The 21,184-nt window shown below is 53.4% G+C and overlaps 1 protein-coding gene across 1 annotated transcript in view; it reads right to left on the reverse strand.

Annotated features, from left to right (window-relative positions):
- The window catches only part of IFT172 (intraflagellar transport 172), a 40,284-nt gene that overhangs the window by 1,339 nt on the left and 17,761 nt on the right, over window positions 1-21,184 (reverse strand). The window contains exons 22-45 of the mRNA XM_079298156.1: window positions 20,600-20,848; window positions 19,047-19,125; window positions 18,552-18,672; window positions 18,061-18,205; window positions 17,899-17,988; window positions 17,430-17,527; window positions 17,064-17,199; window positions 15,770-15,886; window positions 15,128-15,270; window positions 14,417-14,510; window positions 14,106-14,170; window positions 13,810-13,990; window positions 13,228-13,337; window positions 12,660-12,789; window positions 12,018-12,116; window positions 11,583-11,692; window positions 11,033-11,096; window positions 10,319-10,405; window positions 7,338-7,454; window positions 6,725-6,835; window positions 5,856-5,975; window positions 4,419-4,514; window positions 3,708-3,767; window positions 2,857-2,955 (exon numbers count right to left, since the gene is read on the reverse strand). Coding sequence (XP_079154282.1) covers window positions 2,857-2,955; window positions 3,708-3,767; window positions 4,419-4,514; window positions 5,856-5,975; window positions 6,725-6,835; window positions 7,338-7,454; window positions 10,319-10,405; window positions 11,033-11,096; window positions 11,583-11,692; window positions 12,018-12,116; window positions 12,660-12,789; window positions 13,228-13,337; window positions 13,810-13,990; window positions 14,106-14,170; window positions 14,417-14,510; window positions 15,128-15,270; window positions 15,770-15,886; window positions 17,064-17,199; window positions 17,430-17,527; window positions 17,899-17,988; window positions 18,061-18,205; window positions 18,552-18,672; window positions 19,047-19,125; window positions 20,600-20,848 — 2,721 coding nt within the window. The remainder of the gene's footprint in view (window positions 1-2,856; window positions 2,956-3,707; window positions 3,768-4,418; window positions 4,515-5,855; window positions 5,976-6,724; window positions 6,836-7,337; window positions 7,455-10,318; window positions 10,406-11,032; window positions 11,097-11,582; window positions 11,693-12,017; window positions 12,117-12,659; window positions 12,790-13,227; window positions 13,338-13,809; window positions 13,991-14,105; window positions 14,171-14,416; window positions 14,511-15,127; window positions 15,271-15,769; window positions 15,887-17,063; window positions 17,200-17,429; window positions 17,528-17,898; window positions 17,989-18,060; window positions 18,206-18,551; window positions 18,673-19,046; window positions 19,126-20,599; window positions 20,849-21,184) is intronic.

A 21,184-nucleotide genomic window follows, 5' to 3' on the forward strand; every position in this document is an offset into this window, starting at 1 on the left:
CTGCTGCTGCTGCCCACGGCAGCCCCCGCAGCACGGAGCACAGGGCAGAGCAGCAGAGAGCACAGGGCATGGCCAGCGTGACAGGCATGCAGAACACACGGCACAAACAGCACACGCAGCACATACACAGCACACACACACACACACAGGACACACCTGCACACACACACACACAGAGCACACACACAGAGCACACACAGAGCACACACGGCACAAACAGCACACGCAGCACATACACAGCACACACACACAGGACACACCTGCATGCACACACACACACATACAGCACACACACATACAGCACACACACACACACACACACACACACACAGACAGAGCACACACACAGAGCACACACGGCACAAACAGCACACGCAGCACATACACAGCACACACACACACAGGACACACCTGCACACACACACACACAGAGCACAGACACAGAGCACACATGGCACAAACAGCACACGCAGCACATACACAGCACACACACACACACACACACACAGGACACACCTGCACACACACACACAGAGAGCACACACACAGAGCACACACAGAGCACACACGGCACAAACAGCACACGCAGCACATACACAGCACACACACACAGGACACACCTGCATGCACACACACACACACAGCACACACACACACACACACACAGAGCACACACAGCACACACACACACACACAGCACACACACACACACAGAGCACACATAGCGCACACGCACACACACACAGCACACATACACAGAGCGCACACACACACACACAGCACACACACACACAGAGCACACACACACAGACACACACAGCACACACAGCACACACACACACACACAGAGCACACACACAGCACACACACAGCACACATACACAGAGCACACACAGCACACACAGCACACACACACACACACAGAGCACACACAGCACACACACACAGAGCGCACACACACACAGAGCACACACACAGCACACATACACAGAGCACACACACACACACAGAGCACACACAGCACACACACACAGAGCACACACACAGCACACACACAGCACACATACACAGAGCACACACACACACAGAGCACACACACACACACACACAGCACACACACACACAGAGCACACACACAGCACACACACACAGAGCGCACACACACACAGAGCACACACATACACACAGAGCAAACACACAGCACACACACACAGAGCACACACACAGCACACACACACACAGCACACACACACACAGCGCACACACACACAGAGCACACACACACAGCGCACACACACACAGAGCACACACACACAGCACACACACACACAGCACACATACAGCACACACACAGCACACACACACACAGCACACACACAGCACACACACACACAGCACACACACACACAGCACACACACAGCACACACACACACAGCACACATACAGCACACACACAGCACACACACAGACAGCACACACACACACACACACACAGACAGCACACACACACACACACACACAGAGCACACACACACACAGCACACATACAGCACACACACAGCACACACACACACACACACACAGAGCACACACACACACAGCACACACACACACAGCACACACAGAGCACACACAGAGCACACACACACACAGAGCACACACACACACAGCACACACAGAGCACACACACACACACAGAGCACACACACACACAGAGCACACACACACACAGCACACACACACACAGCACACACAGCGCACACACACACACAGAGCACACACACACACACAGCACACACACACACAGCACACACACACACAGCACACATACAGCACACACACAGCACACACACACACACACACAGAGCACACACCTGCACGGTGCACCGTGTGCTGGAGAGAGAGAGAGAGTGTGTGTGTGAGTGTGTGTTTGTGTGAGTGTGTTTGTGTTTGTGTGTGTGTTTGTGTGAGTGTGTTTGTGTGTGTGTGTGTTTGTGTGTGTTTGTGTGAGTGTGTGTGTTTGTGTTTGTGTGTGTGTGTGTGTTTGTGTGAGTGTGTTTGTGTGTGTGTTTGTGTGTGTGTTTGTGTAAGTGTGTGTGTGTTTGTGTGAGTGTGTGTGTTTGTGTGTGTGTTTGTGTGAGTGTGTGTGTTTGTGTGAGTGTGTGTGTTTGTGTGTGTGTTTGTGTGAGTGTGTGTGTGTGTTTGTGTGAGTGTTTGTGTTTGTGTGAGTGTGTTTGTGTTTGTGTGTGTGTTTGTGTGTGTTTGTGTGAGTGTGTTTGTGTTTGTGTGTGTGTGAGTGTGTGTTTGTGTGAGTGTGTTTGTGTTTGTGTGTGTGTTTGTGTGAGTGTTTGTGTGTGTGTGTTTGTGTGTGTGTTTGTGTGTGTGTGTGTGTGTGTGTGTGTGAGTGCGTTTGTGTGTGTGTGAGTGTTTGTGTTTGTGTGAGTGTGTTTGTGTTTGTGTGTGTGTTTGTGTGTGTGTTTGTGTTTGTGTGAGTGTGTGTGTGTGTTTGTGTGAGTGTTTGTGTTTGTGTGAGTGTGTGTGTGTGTTTGTGTGTGTGTTTGTGTTTGTGTGTGTGTTTGTGTTTGTGTGAGTGCGTTTGTGTGTGTGTGTGTCTGTTAGGGAGCATGAGAGACAGAGAGAGTGTGTGTGCACAGGCACGTGCATGTGTGTATGCACATCTGTTTGTGTGTGCATATGTGTGCATGCCTGCAGTGGAAGGACAGGCAGAAGGTGGCAGTTCTGGGTCCATTTCCATCCCCTGTAGTCTAAGCAATCCCAGCCTCACCCCAATCCTTGTTCAAAGGGCCCTGAAGCAGCATCACTGCTCACGGGAGCTGAAGACAGGTGACACTCACAGGCACGTGCTGATGGGCTGGAAGTGGCACTTCAAACGGAATGTCTGTCCCCTGAAAATCAGAATGGTCCAGGGAATCCAGGTTTCCTTCTTCAATGGCCTGGGAAAGAAGGGGTAGAGCACTGGGCAATGCCAGCTCCAGGGCTCACAGCACAATTGATGCAGAGGATGCCCCTGCCTGTTGATGCTCTGGTGGCCAGGCCCTCCTGTCATGCACAACCACACTCTGCAGTGTGTCTCAGACACTGCCCTATCCAGGTGGCCTCAAAGAAGAGAAGGATGTAATTAGGTGCTTTTGTTTTCCCCCAGCTGCTGCTGACAGCACTGGGGGTCTGGCACAGCGAGGTCTGTCAGCTCCCTTGGGTTTGGTGTTTCTGATGACCAACCTGCTGCTCAAGGAAGGGACTGAGGGGACTCCTGAGTCTTCTATCACAGTGGTCAGAGCCCTGGGCCATGGCCTCCACCTCCCAAGTAGTTTTTCTTCTCTTGGAACAATTTGAGTGAGATCACCCTGAAGCTGTAATGGCATCTGCAGCCATGAGGATTTTGGGCATGAACTGCCAGGCCAATGTGCTCTTTGCTGCCATGTGCACAGTGGCACTGGCAGGCCCAGGGGGACCTGGCCAGGGCTGTGCAGGTGCCCTGCATGGCAGCTGCTCCCACAGGCAGTGTGAGGGTGCCCAGTGCCCTCCAGACACACACTGGGCAGAGTTCAGGGGCTTTCTCCTCAGTACGAGCCCCAGTGTGCTGCCACACAGGAGCCTCAGGTGTGCCCTGGCCAGGCTGGGGTCTGTGGTGGCCCTACAGCCCAGTGTCACCTCAGAAAGAGCCCTGCCCACGGCCCATACTCACATCTGAGAGGTCCAGGAAGCGGTTCAGGAACACAAATGCCATGTTCTCCCAGCTGACTGCCTGGTGTGGAGAGGAGCCCTGAGTGAGACTGGGCAGCACATCCTCACAGCCTCAGAGCCATGGCTGGGAAGGACGTGGCTCTGTTTGTGCCACAGTGTCCTGCCTGCAGCCCAGGGAATGGACAAGGAGACTGCACATTCCTCCTGCCATTCCCAGAGACTGAACCCCAGCTCGTGCCACAGGCTGTTCACAGAATGGACACAGGCACCACGACCAGGCTGGATGGGCCTGGAGCAGCCTGGTCCAGTGGGAGGTGTCCTTGCCCACGGCAGGAGAGGGAACAAGATGAGCTGCAAGGTTCCTTCCCAGCACTCCATGATTCTGTTATTGCACAGTCACGTCCAGGCAGTGAGGACATGCTGCTGTCCTTGCCATGTGTCTCACCTCCCAGGCAGACTGTCAGACCCTCAGTGGTGCAGAGAAGAGCTGAGCAGTCTCACATCCACACAACAGAGCCATAGCATGGCCTCTGTCCAGCCCTGGCTCTGCAGGACCCATCTGCTCACTGGCTGAGGTCTGGCCAGCTGCTTGAGGAACAGCCTCCAGTGGCAGAGTCCAGCAGCCAAGGGAGGATTTGGGAAGATAAAGGGAGAGTCCCTGAGGCCAGGGGGCCCTGTGTCCTTGTGTGGTGCAGGGTCAGGCAGCTCCTACCTTGGCAGCCATCCCAGCCTCGTAGAAAGCCTTGTCTGCAGGGAGCAGGTCCGTGTGGCGCAGCAGGGAAATGGACAGCTGGGCAGCCATGGTGTCCTGGGGACAGCACAGCAAAGCCTCAGCACTCAGCAAACAACACAGCCTGGGAGGGATCTCGAGACCACCCCAGACTCACAGCAAGGACCCTGCACCCAGACACACCCTACAGGTAAAAAGCTCAAAAAAACTTCAGTCCTGACCTGGGTTCCCTCAGTACAGAACACACAGGACTATCCTGAGAGGGAAATTCTTTGGCTTAATGAGCCTTGCTGTTCCTCACCAGATGCCACACCTAAACATTCCCCATCTAGGTCACAGAGCAGGTGAGGCTGGAAGGCACTGCTGGCTTGACACTGCTGGCAGTTCCCAAATCCTGCCCCTAGCCCCAGTCAAGGCAGAGGCAGATACATTCCTGGGTCAGGAACGTGCCTGGTCAGGTTTTCACCATCTCAAGGAATGGAGACTCTCCAACCTCTCCAAGAAACCTATTCCAGCCACAGTCTCAATAAATGTTTTCTTGTATGTAATTATGTAAGAATTTTGGAGTAGGGGTGAAGAATTGAAGGGCAATTTCCCTTTTCTGCTGCCAGATACCCATTGTCACAAGAACTGCCAAGGCCACCCCTTTTTCATGGCCCCAATTAAGACTGCCCAACTCCTCAACATTCCTCAACAGCTGTGGAGATCTGCACAGGTTTCCAAGACATCAGACTTGGCTCTTGCTGTCTGACATGTTTCTGCACCCCCAGCACCCACACACACAGCCATGGGGAAGCCCCGGTCTTCCCTGTGGCTTTCAGGGAGGTCCTTTTCCTTTTCCTTGCCTTTTCCATCATAACTCCAGTCCCAGATCCATCAGAGCTCCAGACCAACTCCACAATCCCACATGGACCAAGACTTCAGCAGCAGGGCCAAGAAGAAATCCCAGCACACACAAGACTCCAAAATAGTCACAGGGCCTTGTGATGCCCCCACACAGGTCAATGAGCTCCCAAAGCCCCCCAGGAGACCCAGTACACAGGACCAGTACCTGCCAAAGCCCTGGGCAGACAATCTGCTCTGAAGACCATGTGTGAAGCCCAGCAGCTCTTGGAGCCCAGGAGAGCAGAGGAAGTCACCCCTCTCTTGGGAAGACCAGGTCTTTAGTGATCCCTGATCTTCCACTGGCACCTCTGCTGTCACAAGGACCAGCTCCTCCCCTGGTTTACAGCTCAGCCACAGTGACTGAGGCAGTACCACAGTTCTACCTGCTACTGGTGGGCCCAGATTACTGCAGTCCCCTTCTCATGCATCCATGACGTGTATTTGTGGAGTAACCTACGACCAGCCCTGAACCTGCCAATCCTGTGCTGTTCCCCAGTGTGGGTGGTGCCTGGCAGAGGAATTTCAGAGCCTCACCAGCTGCTTCAGGCCCTGTGCAGCAGAGCGGGTGGCGCAGTAGTGGGAGATCAGCAGCATCCTCTCAAACTCCTCCTGTGCCTCAGTGCTGGCCTCACTGGACTTCACCAAGTTTTCACACTGAGGAGAGAAAATGAGAGAGCACCAGGATGAGAGCAGGAGAGCACGAGGACACTCTTCATCCACAAGAGACAGGGAAGTCAGGAGAGAGAAGGAACTGAAACATCCAGACACCTCTGGCACTGAACAAGGGCTGGACCTTGGCTGCTCTGGGTCCAAAACCAGGCTGAGGAAAGAGGCTGTGGGAGCCAGGGAGAGCCACCAGTACTGCAACAACAGCCAGCACTGGAAGCAGGTGTGAGTCTGGACGGACAAAGGGAGGATTTTTTGATTTTGCTTATTCTCAAAGTAGATATTTGTGGGACAGGAACAGAGATAAGGGAATCACGGGCTCTGGCTGAGGTGTTCTGGACAGGAGTAAGGAGCAAAAGGCTCTAAGCATCCATGGGGAGATGGGGAGGACTCATCTTTTCCAGGCTCAGTAGCTTTGTGCTTTGCCCATGCTGAATAGGGTGTGGGACAAGAGGACACACAGCTCCCATGTCACAGTGACACCTGAGCTCTGAGAGGGCCAAGGGCCAGACCCACCCCGAGGGTTCAGCCTGGAGCACAGGGTCTCCTGCTCTGCCTTCTCCTGCTCAGCCACATCCACTTCACAGGATCCTACCTTCCTACTGTGCACACTGCCAGCTCTTTGCCCTTAGCTTGTGTTCTAAAGCACTGCCCCTGTCACCTGCTGAGAGACTGGCTCTCCCTGCCCAGCCCTGGGGCTGGGGCTGAGCAGGCAGTGGTGCCAGGGCCACACTCACCAGGCTGAGCAGCATGTCCCTCAGGTCAGCCCAGCTGGAGTATGCCTCAGCACAGTTCATGCCAGCAGCATTCACCATCTCCACAAAGAGACGCTTGTAGATGTTGAAATTCTGCAACAGAAACAAGTGTGCAAGGAGGCAGATGGGGAGTCTGCACTCTAGAGCTCTGCTGCTGCCATGCACAGGCCAGGCTCCCAGAGTGGCAGTGCTGCCACCACTGCCTGCACGGGCTGCTGGGGACAAGCAGGGAAACAGGAGAGGATGGAAGGATGCTTCCTGCAGCCAGTGCTCTCGGAGAGGCAAATGGTTCCTTTTGTTCTGAACTTGGTGCTCTGAACAAACACAAACACTCCACTCCCCCAGCTCCTTCCCATGCAGAACACGCTGGGACATTTCCTTCAGCCTTCTGCAACCCAGTGCAGGGCTGGAGGTGCCGAGCACGAGGCAGTGCCAGGCCAGGCTGGGGGCAGCTGCCAGCCAGCCCAGCCCAGCCCAGGTGTCCCTGACTCACCTGGGGGCTGGCAGGGGCTCCGTGCTGCAGGTACAGGTGTCCCTGACTCACCTGGGGGCTGGCAGGGGCTCCGTGCTGCAGGTACAGGTGTCCCTGACTCACCTGGGGGCTGGCAGGGGCTCCGTGCTGCAGGTAGAGGCGCAGGGCGCGGTCCCAGCCGCCGGCACCGATCAGCTGCGAGGCCTGCAGAGCCACGAACTTGTGCAGAACCTGAGGACCCTGCAGAGCAACAGGGACACTGCAGAACAACAGGGACACACTGCAGAGCAACAGGGACACACTGCAGAGCAACAGGGACACACTGCAGAACAACAGGGACACACTGCAGAGCAACAGGGACACACTGCAGAGCAACAGGGACACTGCAGAACAACAGGGACACACTGCAGAGCAACAGGGACACTGCAGAACAACAGGGACACTGCAGAACAACAGGGACACTGCAGAACAACAGGGACACACTGCAGAGCAACAGGGACACACTGCAGAGCAACAGGGACACACTGCAGAGCAACAGGGACACTGCAGAGCAACAGGGACACTGCAGAACAACAGGGACACTGCAGAACAACAGGGACACACTGCAGAACAACAGGGACACACTGCAGAGCAACAGGGACACTGCAGAACAACAGGGACACACTGCAGAACAACAGGGACACACTGCAGAGCAACAGGGACACTGCAGAACAACAGGGACACACTGCAGAGCAACAGGGACACACTGCAGAGCAACAGGGACACTGCAGAGGAACAGGGACACACTGCAGAGCAACAGGGACACACTGCAGAACAACAGGGACACTGCAGAGCAACAGGGACACACTGCAGAGCAACAGGGACACACTGCAGAGCAACAGGGACACTGCAGAACAACAGGGACACTGCAGAGCAACAGGGACACACTGCAGAGCAACAGGGACACTGCAGAGGAACAGGGACACACTGCAGAGCAACAGGGACACACTGCAGAACAACAGGGACACACTGCAGAACAACAGGGACACTGCAGAACAACAGGGACACTGCAGAACAACAGGGACACTGCAGAGCAACAGGGACACTGCAGAACAACAGGGACACACTGCAGAGCAACAGGGACACACTGCAGAGCAACAGGGACACTGCAGAGCAACAGGGACACACTGCAGAACAACAGGGACACTGCAGAACAACAGGGACACACTGCAGAACAACAGGGACACACTGCAGAGCAACAGGGACACACTGCAGAACAACAGGGACACTGCAGAGCAACAGGGACACACTGCAGAGCAACAGGGACACACTGCAGAGCAACAGGGACACTGCAGAGCAACAGGGACACACTGCAGAGCAACAGGGACACACTGCAGAACAACAGGGACACACTGCAGAGCAACAGGGACACACTGCAGAGCAACAGGGACACACTGCAGAACAACAGGGACACTGCAGAACAACAGGGACACACTGCAGAGCAACAGGGACACACTGCAGAGCAACAGGGACACACTGCAGAGCAACAGGGACACTGCAGAACAACAGGGACACACTGCAGAACAACAGGGACACACTGCAGAACAACAGGGACACACTGCAGAGCAACAGGGACACTGCAGAGCAACAGGGACACACTGCAGAGCAACAGGGACACACTGCAGAACAACAGGGACACACTGCAGAGCAACAGGGACACACTGCAGAACAACAGGGACACTGCAGAGCAACAGGGACACTGCAGAACAACAGGGACACTGCAGAACAACAGGGACACACTGCAGAGCAACAGGGACACACTGCAGAGCAACAGGGACACTGCAGAACAACAGGGACACACTGCAGAACAACAGGGACACACTGCAGAGCAACAGGGACACACTGCAGAGCAACAGGGACACACTGCAGAACAACAGGGACACTGCAGAGGAACAGGGACACACTGCAGAGCAACAGGGACACTGCAGAACAACAGGGACACACTGCAGAGCAACAGGGACACACTGCAGAACAACAGGGACACACTGCAGAGCAACAGGGACACTGCAGAGCAACAGGGACACACTGCAGAACAACAGGGACACACTGCAGAACAACAGGGACACTGCAGAACAACAGGGACACACTGCAGAGCAACAGGGACACACTGCAGAACAACAGGGACACACTGCAGAGCAACAGGGACACTGCAGAGCAACAGGGACACACTGCAGAGCAACAGGGACACACTGCAGAACAACAGGGACACACTGCAGAACAACAGGGACACACTGCAGAGCAACAGGGACACTGCAGAGCAACAGGGACACACTGCAGAGCAACAGGGACACACTGCAGAGCAACAGGGACACACTGCAGAGCAACAGGGACACTGCAGAGGAACAGGGACACACTGCAGAGCAACAGGGACACTGCAGAACAACAGGGACACACTGCAGAGCAACAGGGACACACTGCAGAGCAACAGGGACACTGCAGAACAACAGGGACACACTGCCCTGTTATTCAGTGTAAACCAATACCTCACCCAAAAGAACTGCCTGCCCTGGTTACCTCCCTTACCAACAGCTATTGAACCAATAACTGTTCAATAACCAATCACTCACCAATAACCACTGAATACAAACCATTCCTCAAAGAACACCCTGGCAATTGAGAGCTGGCTTCTCCTGCTACTGCCTTGAAAGAGCACTGTAAAATAGTTTTATTTTGCTTTCCTCCATTTTATTATTCTGCTGAGGTAATTTTGTTAGTTTCAGGTCACTAAGACTGAAAAAATATCAAATTTGCTTTTCTGACTAGGATGTCTCATTCTGACTGACACCACTGCTCTCTAGAACATAAAGAAGGCTTTCTTCTACAAATCCCTGTTTCCATGGTGCCAATTACTTCCAGCCCGAACAACTCATTTAGCTCCTTCCAATGCTCCATTAATCAGGAAATTTAAGCACCATTTCCAGGGTCTAGCACCTCCCCACTCAGCCTGACTGGCCACGATGGGGACAGTGGTGTGGTGCTTCCTGAGCCCTTGCAGTGGCTCTGCCCACCCACTCCAGTGTTCCAGGAGCCCAGCTCAGTCCCTGAGGGCTCACACAAGCACTCACCTGCTTAGCTGCCACTTCCAGGCACTTCTCCCACTGCTCCTGCTTTGCATATATATCCAGAGCTGCCATGACATCAATTCCCACCAGCTGAGGATGGAAACAGCCATAAATTCACTCTGCAGGCCAGGTTTCCTACTCACATCCACACAGGCATCAGGTCACCCATGCCTTTTTCTCCCAGACACAGTCTCCTCCTCTCCATGAAATCACAGAGCTTGTGTGACCCCTCTTCCACTGAGAGGGACCTGGTCAGGCTGAAGAGGTTGGCCCATGTGAACCTTATGAAGGTGAGCAAGGCCACAGGTGCTGCACTGGGTCAGAGCAACCCCATGCACAGATGCAGCCTGGGTGGAGAATGGATGGAAACTGCCCAGAGGAGGGCTTTGGGGGGGGTTGGTGACAACAAATTGGACATGATCCAGCAAGGTGTGCTTGGAGCAACCCAATCTGGTGCAGGGTGTCCCTCCCTGAAGCAGGGGGTAGAATGAGAGGAGCTTGAGATAAGCTCTAAGGTCCTTTCCCACCCAAAGCCTTCTGTGATTCTGTGGTCTGGCATGAAGTAGCCATGGCTCACAGGCACACACAGACTGGTCACTCCTGCTCACAGTCAGGCAGAAGGCCCATGAGAAAGGCCTCAAGGATTTGCACAGGTCCTGACAGCACTGCCTAGCCTGTGAGACATCCCAAACACACCTAGACATCCCAAACACGTACCGAGTCCACCTTCCCTTGCTTCTTCAAGTACTCCTTATAACGCTGGTCCACGTACTCCTCTGACCTGTGGGTACAAAGAACCCAAAGAGCAGCAAGACTCACATCCTGCATCAGTGCAGAGGCTGCATTCAGCCTTGGCACAGCAGACTTCCAGCTGTGCTGTCTTACTAGCAGGCTGCTGGTGCACAGGGGAAGGAAAGGGCCTGAGCAGCTCCTCAGAATGTAATCTGGGAGGAGAACAAGGGATCACAGGGCTCTCAGATGGAAGTGCTTACACAGAATTATGGCAAGGGAAAGGCAGATAGGGATAGAGCTGAAACAGAAGGGGATAACAATTTCTGTGGGATGTGTGGCAGCAGAAAAGTGTCAGAATGTTAAATGGCTTGGGAAGGGTAGCAGTGGAGAATGCAAGCAGCCAAGCCTGGGAGGGACACTGTGGGGAGAACCCAGGACACCCAGGGGCCACAGGACACTCCAAAGCAGGACAAGGGATCAGCCTGGGGGGGCAGAGGGAGCAAGAAGGGCATAGTCTGTGAAGCTCAGGGCATACCTGGGGTCAAACTCCTTGGCCACGTGCTTGGCTTTGCTCCACTCCTCCCCTTCAATGAAGGCATCAATGGCTTCTCGGATGAGATCCAAGCTCAGGTAGAGCTCAGCTGCCTGCAGGGCCAGAGAGTCCCATGGCACACAGAACCCCAGGGGCTCCCTGCATCCAGGATGAAGCTGCTGCTGGACCACTAGACACAACACAAAGTCTCTGCCCAAAACATAAGCCTCTCCTCTGCTTCCTGCCTCCTCCCAAAGCCTGTGTCTCTCACACTATCTCAAGAATTGATTAATTCCCCTCTTTCATCCTCCTCAAAGATTCTGCATGGCCTACCTCTAGATAAGGCCATCCACCCACCCATCACCCCGGGATGTGACTTGACCTCCTCTCCAGTGTCACTACTTCCCCAGCAGGCTGGGGGCAGGAGCCAGTCCTCACCATGCTGTATTTCTTCATGGCCACCAGCTGAGGAGCCACAGTCCGTGTCACTTCCATGCTCTGTGACTGATCCAAGAATTTCATGGCCAACTCAGCAGCCTGTGAAGAGAAATTGTCAGCAGCTCAATTGATAAAAATGGTGGGAGAGAGAGATGAAGATGGAAGTGCTCAGACCCAGCAAAAAGACTGGAAGGTGGAAGCACTTGAATGATGGAGGAAGGGGAGAAATGGCAGGTTGTTTTGGCAAGCCAGAGGAGCAAAGCCCAGCTACTTTCACACACAGGAGATCAGACAAGGACACAGCTGTTGAAGTTGGTACAAGGACATGGGTGCGAGTGAGAAGTGTGAGCACAGCACAAAGAAGCACGGAGCACAAGAAGGTGCCAGGCTGAGTCATGGCGTGCAGGGAGCCGTGGGCCCACAGACACAGGCCTGCCACAGGCAGTGGGGCCAGAGCAGGGGCAGCACCCTGCAGGACAAGCTCAGTCTGCCGTGGCTCCAGAGAAGCTGTGAGGCTTCCAGCCCTGCACTCACTGCAGCCTGCAGCCTCCCCTGTGCCCTGCACAGAGACCTCTGAGTGCACCCAGCTGGGGAAGAGGTCCCAGGCAGAAGAGCAGGGGGGAAGCCCAGCCCTGACAGTACCTTCAGCAAGCACTTCTCCATCAGGACACTGCTGCCGGGGTCCCGCACCTTCAGGTAGCAGCTCACTGCCCGGGCAAACTCCCCCGACTGCTCCCACTGCTGGGCCTGCTCCAGCAGCCCCTCAGCTCCACTGCAGGGGGAATCAGCCTGTGAGCACCACTGGCACCTGCCACAGATCCTGCACACGGGCTGCAGGGTGTGGGCAGGGAGGTGCACACTGCAGGCAGGCAGGGAGCCCAGACAGAGCAGACCATGTGGCAGAGAACATGAACAGTGCGAGGAGAGAGCTGACCAAAAACCCTGGGCAGCTGCAATGGCAGTACAGGAGACCATGGAGATTTGTGAGTGTGTCAAGATGGCATCTGGGAGACCCTGGATGGCAGAAATAAGCCTCCCAGAGCAATAAGGAAGGATGATAGGAAAGCCATGCAGTAAGGAATCCAGAGCCCTCAAAAGGAAACGAGTGGGTGTCAGGGATCCCATCAGCCTGTCTCTGTAAGGCATCAGCAAAATGGCCATGGGGAAGAGCTTGCAGTATTTGCTGCAGTCTGATGACAGCACTCCCTACCTGGAGCCTTTCTTGGCAGCCTCTCTGCCACACTCCTCCTGCAGCTCTCCCAGCCGGCTCGGCAGGTATTCCCTGCAGATGCGCAGGGCCTCGCTCCACATGCCAGCCTCCTGCACAACACAATGGGGATATGCTTTCACCAGGATCCCCCACACTCCTGCCATCCATCCCTCATGCCATCTTTCCAGAGGACTGACTACAAGAACCAACCACAGCAGCACCACCCAGTCCCTTCCTCCCCCAAAACGCCACCTATGTGCATGCACCTGCTCTACTGAGCTCAGGGGAACATGCTCAGCATTCCAGCCACCTCAGTGGCCTCCTAATGCACCCACTTGTGCCACCCCAAGGACCACCCACATTCCGGCAGGCCACATCCTCCAGATCTGTGAGAGGGAGAAGCTATGGTGTGAAATGCACTGGTTCAGTCTTCAGGCCACAATTAAGCTCCCTAGAAACCCTGAGAAAATGGTTTCTCTTTGGCCACTGAGCTGACAGGGGGAGCTGGGATGTGAATTTCACTCCTTCATCCTCAACCAGGCTCTACCCCAGTGAGGAAGACAAGGATGAGACTGCACTCACCTTATAGTACTTTATGGCCAGCTCAGGTCTCTGTGCTCGCAGCAGGAAGGCCTCTGCCTTCTGGAACTCTCTCTGCTCAAAGGCAAACTGTGCCTGTCCAACCAGCACATCAGCCACGCTGTCTGGGTCATGAGCCTCAGCCACACGCTGCGCAGCATCCCAGTTCTGGTTGTGCACAAACCTGGGGGAGATTAGCAGGGACAGAGAACAAGGGTGACAAGGAGCAGCCAGTGCTGGACAGGCAACCAGGCTGGCAGTGCAAGGGGAGAGCAGGCCAGGATGTGGAGGACACATACATCAGCACAGCCTCCTTGGGCTTCCCAGCTTTAATGAACTCTCCTTCAGCCTCTTCAAATTTGCCCTGGAGGAGAAGAAGTGATTTGTTTGCACACCTTCCTGTTCTGGTATCATCTCCTGACCTCCTCTGCTTACTGCAAGGCAGGGAGGATTTATGAAACAAAGTGTGTGGAGCTTGGTGCTGTCACCATGGAGCCCTCTGGACATGCAGGGACTGCAGCCAAACTGTGACTGCTGCAGCAGCCCAGGCACAACTCCTCAGTTACCTGAGGGACCAGAGAACTTGTCCCTGTCCCAGGGGGAAGATTACCTCATCTTCTAGGAACATGGCATACTTCAAGTGGATGTCTGGCATCTTCTGCTTCATGGAGAGGCGGGCTAGCTCAAAAGCAAATTCAAAGACCCTGCAATGGAAGAGAGAAGTTCTGTGCTGGGAGAGTGTACCTTCATCAAGAGCAAGACATCAAGTAGAGCACAAGACACAGGGAGGAGAGAGGGGAACACAGGGAGTTCCAAGTGAGTTAGCACTGCCTGTTCCTCCTGTTCCTGACCAGGAACTTTTAGAGTCCCCACTAAGGAAATCTGGCTCCTTCAAAGCTGCTCTTAGAGCCCAAGGCAGGAGCCAAGAGATGTGGAGCCTTGGGAAGAGCAGTGGCCATACAGGGGAACACCTGGCCAGCTGCAGAGCAGGGCCAAAGCTTTAGTAGTAGGCAGTCACTCATGGTGACATGAGGAGTAGCTCCTCTCTTGCTCAGAGGCCCTCACAAGCCTTCCCCTGCAGAGCTGAAGGGACAAACTGCATGTGCCTGCCCAGTTCAGACTTGGCATTTCAGGGACTGACACAAAGATGGGAAGTGGGATGTGCAAGGATGTGGAAGGCCTGTTTGAAGCATGGTGGGGTGAGAAGACATGTCATTTTCTGGACCTGCAGCCACCACATGCATACAGTTATCTTGGCCCACATGCCTTTTCTCTGGTTAGGCAGAAGGGAGGGAAGGGCTGGGCAGAGACAGCTGCATACCCAGTGTCTGTGGCATGGTCAATGGCCATCTCCAGAAGCCCAAACTTGCTGAGGAGTTTCACAGCTGCCTCTCCACCCAGGCTCTTTGCCCACAGATAGGCCACATGCTTATGGGAGTTTGCACCCCCGTGTGCCTTGGCCACCTGTGCAAAGAAAAGGAAGAACCCAGTGTATTTGTTTCACCTTCAGCAGATTGAGCCCCTCTCGTGCTGCCTGCCAGCACAAGGGAGCACCAAAACCATCTGTTCCCTCCCAACTAACCATTCTGCAACCACCACTGTCCTGCACTGAGTGGGAGAGTAAGACAAAGGCACACAGAGTGCAGAACAGCTGCAGCCCCAGCAGAGCCCTGCCTGGGCAGCAGAATGACCCCAGCAGCCACCCTGAGGAGAGCAGTGCTGGGCTGTGGCCAGAGCAACAGCTCTGAGCTACAGAGGATGCAGGGCTCAGGGCCAGAGCCTGGAGGAAGCTCAAACCCTCCTTTTGGACTGCAGTGCTGCAGACTGGGAGGCACACAGGCCCCCAGGGCTGAGGCATTTCTGGGGCTGGGAGTGCTCTGACCCTGCAGTGAACAGACAAAGCCCTTCCCACCAGAGCCCCCCAGGCAGAGCCTGCACGGGGGGAGCTGTGAGTGATTTTTACCCTGAATGCTTCTTCCCACATGTCATTGACTCTGTACATGTTCACTGTGCTCTTCCAGTCCTTGGCCTCCAGGTAGTGGTACTCAGCCTCCTGCAGGCGCCCCTCTGCCTCCAGCTCCTGCAGTCAGAGCAGTGACACGGTGACACTGTGGGGCTGCACTCCCTCCTGCTCCCCAGCCTGCTCTGTCATCTCAGAACTGCTCCTTAGGCCCTGGCCTTGCAAACAGCACCTGGGCTCAGCTCCTGAGCTTATCAGGAACAGGACTGTCTGCTCCCAGGAACTGCTGCTGTGCTTAGCACCAGCCTTGGAAATACTCCTCTTGCCTGACTGGCATAACATTCCTGCTCTCACACTTTCAAAGAAAAAGCCAACCCAAATTCTGGCCAGGTTTAAACATGGTTATGACTGAAAACCACTCTCTTGTGACCCTATAAACAGCAGTCCCAAATGAGATCTTTTTGAGCTGCCCTGAAACCACAGTGGGTTTTGAGCAGCAATCTCCCTCAGTGGGGGGACACCTCTCAGAGCCAGCAAACCCTCAGGTCTGTTGTGCCTGGAGCATCACTAAAACATGACATGTCTTGGGCCAATAGCCTCACTCCTCCAGGACTGACCCTTCACCCACCAGGAGATGCAAAGGCCTCCAAAGGGAGGATTCCACTGACATCTGGGGGAATTTTTCACAGGAACCTTGTAGGCACCGACTGTTTCTGTCCAGGTGCATAAAAATCCACATATCCTATAGCAAATCCAGGAGAAATGTGGCTTTCTTATTTGTTTAAGTATCTTGGATATCTAAGAAAGCTAGGCCTGTAAATAAGGTTAAGTGATAGTTATAAACTTACTTAAATGCTGCTTTGTGTTGTTTTTTCCTATGTTAAATTGTTAGGCTTAAGATATAAGTTAAGCTAAAGTACTCTCACGTTTGAGTGCTGTTGAAGTTTTAGGCTGTGTTCTTTTTTATCCTTGCCCACACTGTCTTTTGTCTCTCTCAGACACACAGGTACCCACACACCCACAGCCCCACAAACAGCTCTCAGTTAATTTCTGTTTTGATTGCCTGTATTTTGTTTGGTTTTGGTGTTGCTTGTTTTCCCTTCTTGTGCCTTAGCTGTCCTGTAAGTGGTAGAGTGAAACTAGACAACAAACTTGTTGTGCTTTGATGCTTAATATTAAACCTGACTTTTGCTGATATCCTTGCCACTGATTATTTAAGCAATCTCAAACACTTGTCTGTAAGAATGATCCTGTCCCTGCTTGGTCTAGCTGATCCCCTGCCATGAGAAGCACTCACCTTGCCCAGGTGAAGGTGAGTATCTCCAAGTAAGTCCTTGTGGTACTTGGCTACCAGGCAAACCATCTCATCATACATCTTACACTTCTTGTACATGGTGATGGCCAAATCAGGCTCATTCACAGTGATGTACAGCCTGGGAACACAAGCACATCCAGATGGGTCAGCCGAGGACAAAACCAGCCCCTGGAATCTTTCTGCACCCTGAAATAATCAGCCTCAGTTCTCTGTGCCTGGAGAAAGCTCCTCTGACCATTCCAAACCCCAGTCCCAAATTCTCCTCCCAACCCAGGAAAGGCTTCCCCTCACTACAGCCAATTTTTTAGGCTCAGTTTTGGACTGATACCAGTACTGGAAGAAACTCACCTCTCTGCTTCTTTGTACTTGCCCTGTCTCTCCATCTCCTGGGCCTGGGTTATGTACAGCACACTCACATCCTCCTGGCTCATACACTTGAGTGCCAGCTGCCAAAAGGAACACACAGGGCAGAAATGAACAGGGCAGGAAGGAGAAGGGGAAAACAGGTTTCCCTCCCATCTGACAAACAGGTATCCATGCCAGATGCCCTGCAGTGAATGGGCAATCACTTGTCACTGCCACCCAGCACACAGGACCAGCTCCTGGAGAGGCCACTTGTGCAAGAGCTGCACCCACATGGGGCTGTAAGAAAAAGAGGGCCATGGCCAGGATGGGAACACTGGGAATGGATTTCTTGCTGGCTACTGGATGGCCCTGCATGCATACTGGGAAGAGCACTGGCTGATCAGGCAATGGTGCACAAGGCACTATCACCCCTCACCAGGGGGGTCACAGAAGCTCTGGCTCCTGACTCTACCTTGTGAGCCTGTTCCCAGAGCCCAGCCTGCGTGTACATGTCGATGGCATCCCTGGTCTGGCCTCCTTTGATGTACAGCTCCTCTGCAACCTGCCAGGAAAAGGCACACTCAGTACAGCCAAGGGACACACAGAGCAGGGGGACTGTGCTCTGTGCTCTCACCTGGTACTCCTGTAAAGCTGCATAATGCTGGGCAATCTTGAGGTAGTACTTGGCTACTGTCTGTCTGTCCTGCAAGTCCAAAATGTAGATGGCCTTCTTCCACTGCCGGGCTCCCAGAGCTGCCTCAATGGCCTTAACTGAGCACCTGCATCAAAGCCAGGCTTTAGGGCCAGGCAGCAGGCACCTCCTCCAGCTGTGCTGTGCCAGGGGGACTGGAGTGCTCTGCTGATTCAGCTCCCTGAGCCACAGCAGCACAAAGCAGCTGAGTAACTGGCAGAGTTAAGGGGGTGAAAGGGACAGCAGAAAAGGGCAATCAGCAGGGTAAGACCTTGGGAGAGACTGGGAAGGAGTCAATGGCTGGTGCACACAAGCAAGTGGGGCACTGCTGAGGGGGGTAGTGGGGGTTCACTCAGGCTGGCAGAGGCACAGGTATCAACTTCATGCCCTGCCAGCACCCTGCTGCTCACACTTACACCTTCCCCTGCTCCCACCTGGCCTCGATGTAATGGTTAATAGCAGCATCCAGCTGTTTCTGCTGCACCAGATGGTCTCCCCAGGCCTCCTCCAGCTTCACAACCTCTGCAGGAAATGCCAGGCGAGCCAGCTCCACGGCTGCAGGGGACACAGGGGCAGTCAGGCTGGGGCCAGCAGGGGGGCAGCACTGTGGGGCAAACAGGGGCCTTGGATCTGGCACAGAATGAGGGGATGGGGACTGCCTAAGGCACTCCAGCTCCAACTCAGCAATCTAGAAGCTGTGGAGAGCTGGGTCAAACCCACGCTGGTGTAGCCAGCATGGTCAAGGGCTGGGAACAAGGCACTCCTGGGACTGCATGTGCAAGTACAGCTGTGTGAAAACACACTGAATGATATGAAGGGTGAGAGCAGCCAGGTACCTCCAGGCTCCAAGGCAACATTTGATGTTGCCACCAGGCCAGAGCAGCCAGGCTGCTGCTGGAGATGAAGGGGAGGAACACTGAACACTGTACCTTTCAGGAAGGCACTGCCCTTGGCATAGCACTCCAGAGCCTTCCGTGGGCTCCCAACCTTCTCCAACAGCTCTCCAGCCTAAGGACAGATACAAACTGTGTCCAGAGCCAGAATCAACCCACAGCATCATACCCTACAGCCCCATGCACACTCCTGCACCAGCTCTGCCTTCCCAACCAACCAAGTGTATGGCAGTTAAGGATCTTCTAGGAAAGACAGCATGTGCCAAGACCATTGTCCTCTCTGCTGACTGACCCCAGCACAGCCATTCTGGAAGATCAAAAGCTCATTCCCTTCAGTATCTGAATGGTGGCAAGATCACAAATCCAGAGAACTGTAATTACAGTGCAAGTATATACCAGCCTTTCCTCTATTTGTCCATCTCTGACAACCTGCACAGTAGAAGCTGCCTGAGTTTGTCATGATGCCCTCACATCATCATATTTAATGAATTTTGACAGATTCTACCTCCATGATTTGTCTAATCATTTTGGGACTATTTATACTTTTGGTAACAACATCCAGTAGCTGGAAGCTCCAGTTACTCTTTCAACTGAAAGCTTAAGAAAAGATGACAGGTTTGAAAAAGTACAAAGTTTTCTTGTGTCAAAATGAAATGGCCCAAAAATAAAGAAGATAAATTGAGATTAGAGAAATGTAATTTATAAAGGAGACATAAAACAAGTTAACAAAAAGCAGTGGTTTTCTTCATACAACATCTAACTTAACTGGGTAAGTCACAGCCAAAATTGTAACTTAAAATCTGTGTGTGGTTCAAGCAGTAATTTGACAAGTTTGTGGAAGTAAAATCTACCAAGAGCCCTTAAACACAGACATAGAGCTGTCAGGTACGTTACAGGCTGGACCCCATGAAAACACACTAGGGGAAGTGCCACCCTTTATTTGCCTGCCCTGATCTTTATTTTCCTTTCTTAAGCATCTGCCAGAGGCCACTGCTGGCCAGGATACTGAGCAGTGGGCAGACTCAGCACTGCTTTCTTACGTGAACAGGAGTATGTGCTGTGGAAAAAAACACCCTTTGATTTTAAAACTGTCACCTAACAGTAAGTTATCAACTTTTGGTGCTATTAGACACAGAGAATAATCACATCCCTTCTTTATGATATTCATGGCTCTACAGTCTTCAACTCCTTTGCTCTCCTTCCTTAACTTTGCCATTTAGACTATCCTTATGCTGTATTTTATTCTGATATGAGGAAGCACTGACATTTCCACAGCAATATCAAGTTTTCAGTTTGATTCACAGTTCTGTTCCTGTTGATTCCCATCTTCCTAAGGGCCTCCTTAACTGTTACTGACACTCTGTGTTCTGGAGACATGCTGCCAATCAAATGTGATCTTTTTCCAGATTAACAACAGTAATTCTAGCCCTCACCATATACAATGGCTACAGTGAGGATTTCCTCCTAAATGTTAACTGCAAACTTACCAACACAGAATCACCACAGCTGAGTGCCCCCGTGTCTCACAGAGCAGAGGGTGGGGTAGCCCTGATGCCCCTAAGCTGAAAGCCCAGTGAAGAGCCACTCACCTGCTCATAGAGCTCCCCTCTGACGAGAGCCGTGGAGATCCTGTCGATGACATCTGCACTGGTGAGCAGCTCATCCCTGCCCATGGCCAGCCGTGCTGCCTTGGCTGGCAGCCCTGCACACAGGTACAAGTTGATGGCTGCCAGGTAGTCACCCTGGCCCTCCTGCACCTCCCCAGCCTTCTCCTCCTGCTGGGTATCCAGCAGCCACTGGTAGTAACCCTGACGCAGCTTCTCCAGCATTGGGTGTCCCTGTGGAGAAACACAGAACTGCTTCACCTGACTGGGAGGAGATATTGTCCAGCCCATCATCCTGCAGGCTCTGAACACCTGGTCACAGCACCAGGCCTCTTGCTGTCCAGTTATCAGAAACTACAATGCCAGCCTTGTGTACCGTGGCACTACCCATTCTTTTTTCAAGCCACAGATATGCCCAAACCAATTTCAGTAGCTGTTCTCCCTATAGTACCCACACCAGTGCAACCTTCCCTTCTACCTGGAGCCCTTCTAAGCAGAAGCAAGGTAGGGCAGATGAAAAGGACACAGACCCTGGATGGACTCCCCACCAGAAGATTTACCAAGCAAGAC

Source organism: Erithacus rubecula, assembly GCF_903797595.1.
Source record: "Erithacus rubecula genome assembly, chromosome: 2".
NCBI classification, from domain to species: Eukaryota; Metazoa; Chordata; class Aves; order Passeriformes; family Muscicapidae; genus Erithacus; species Erithacus rubecula.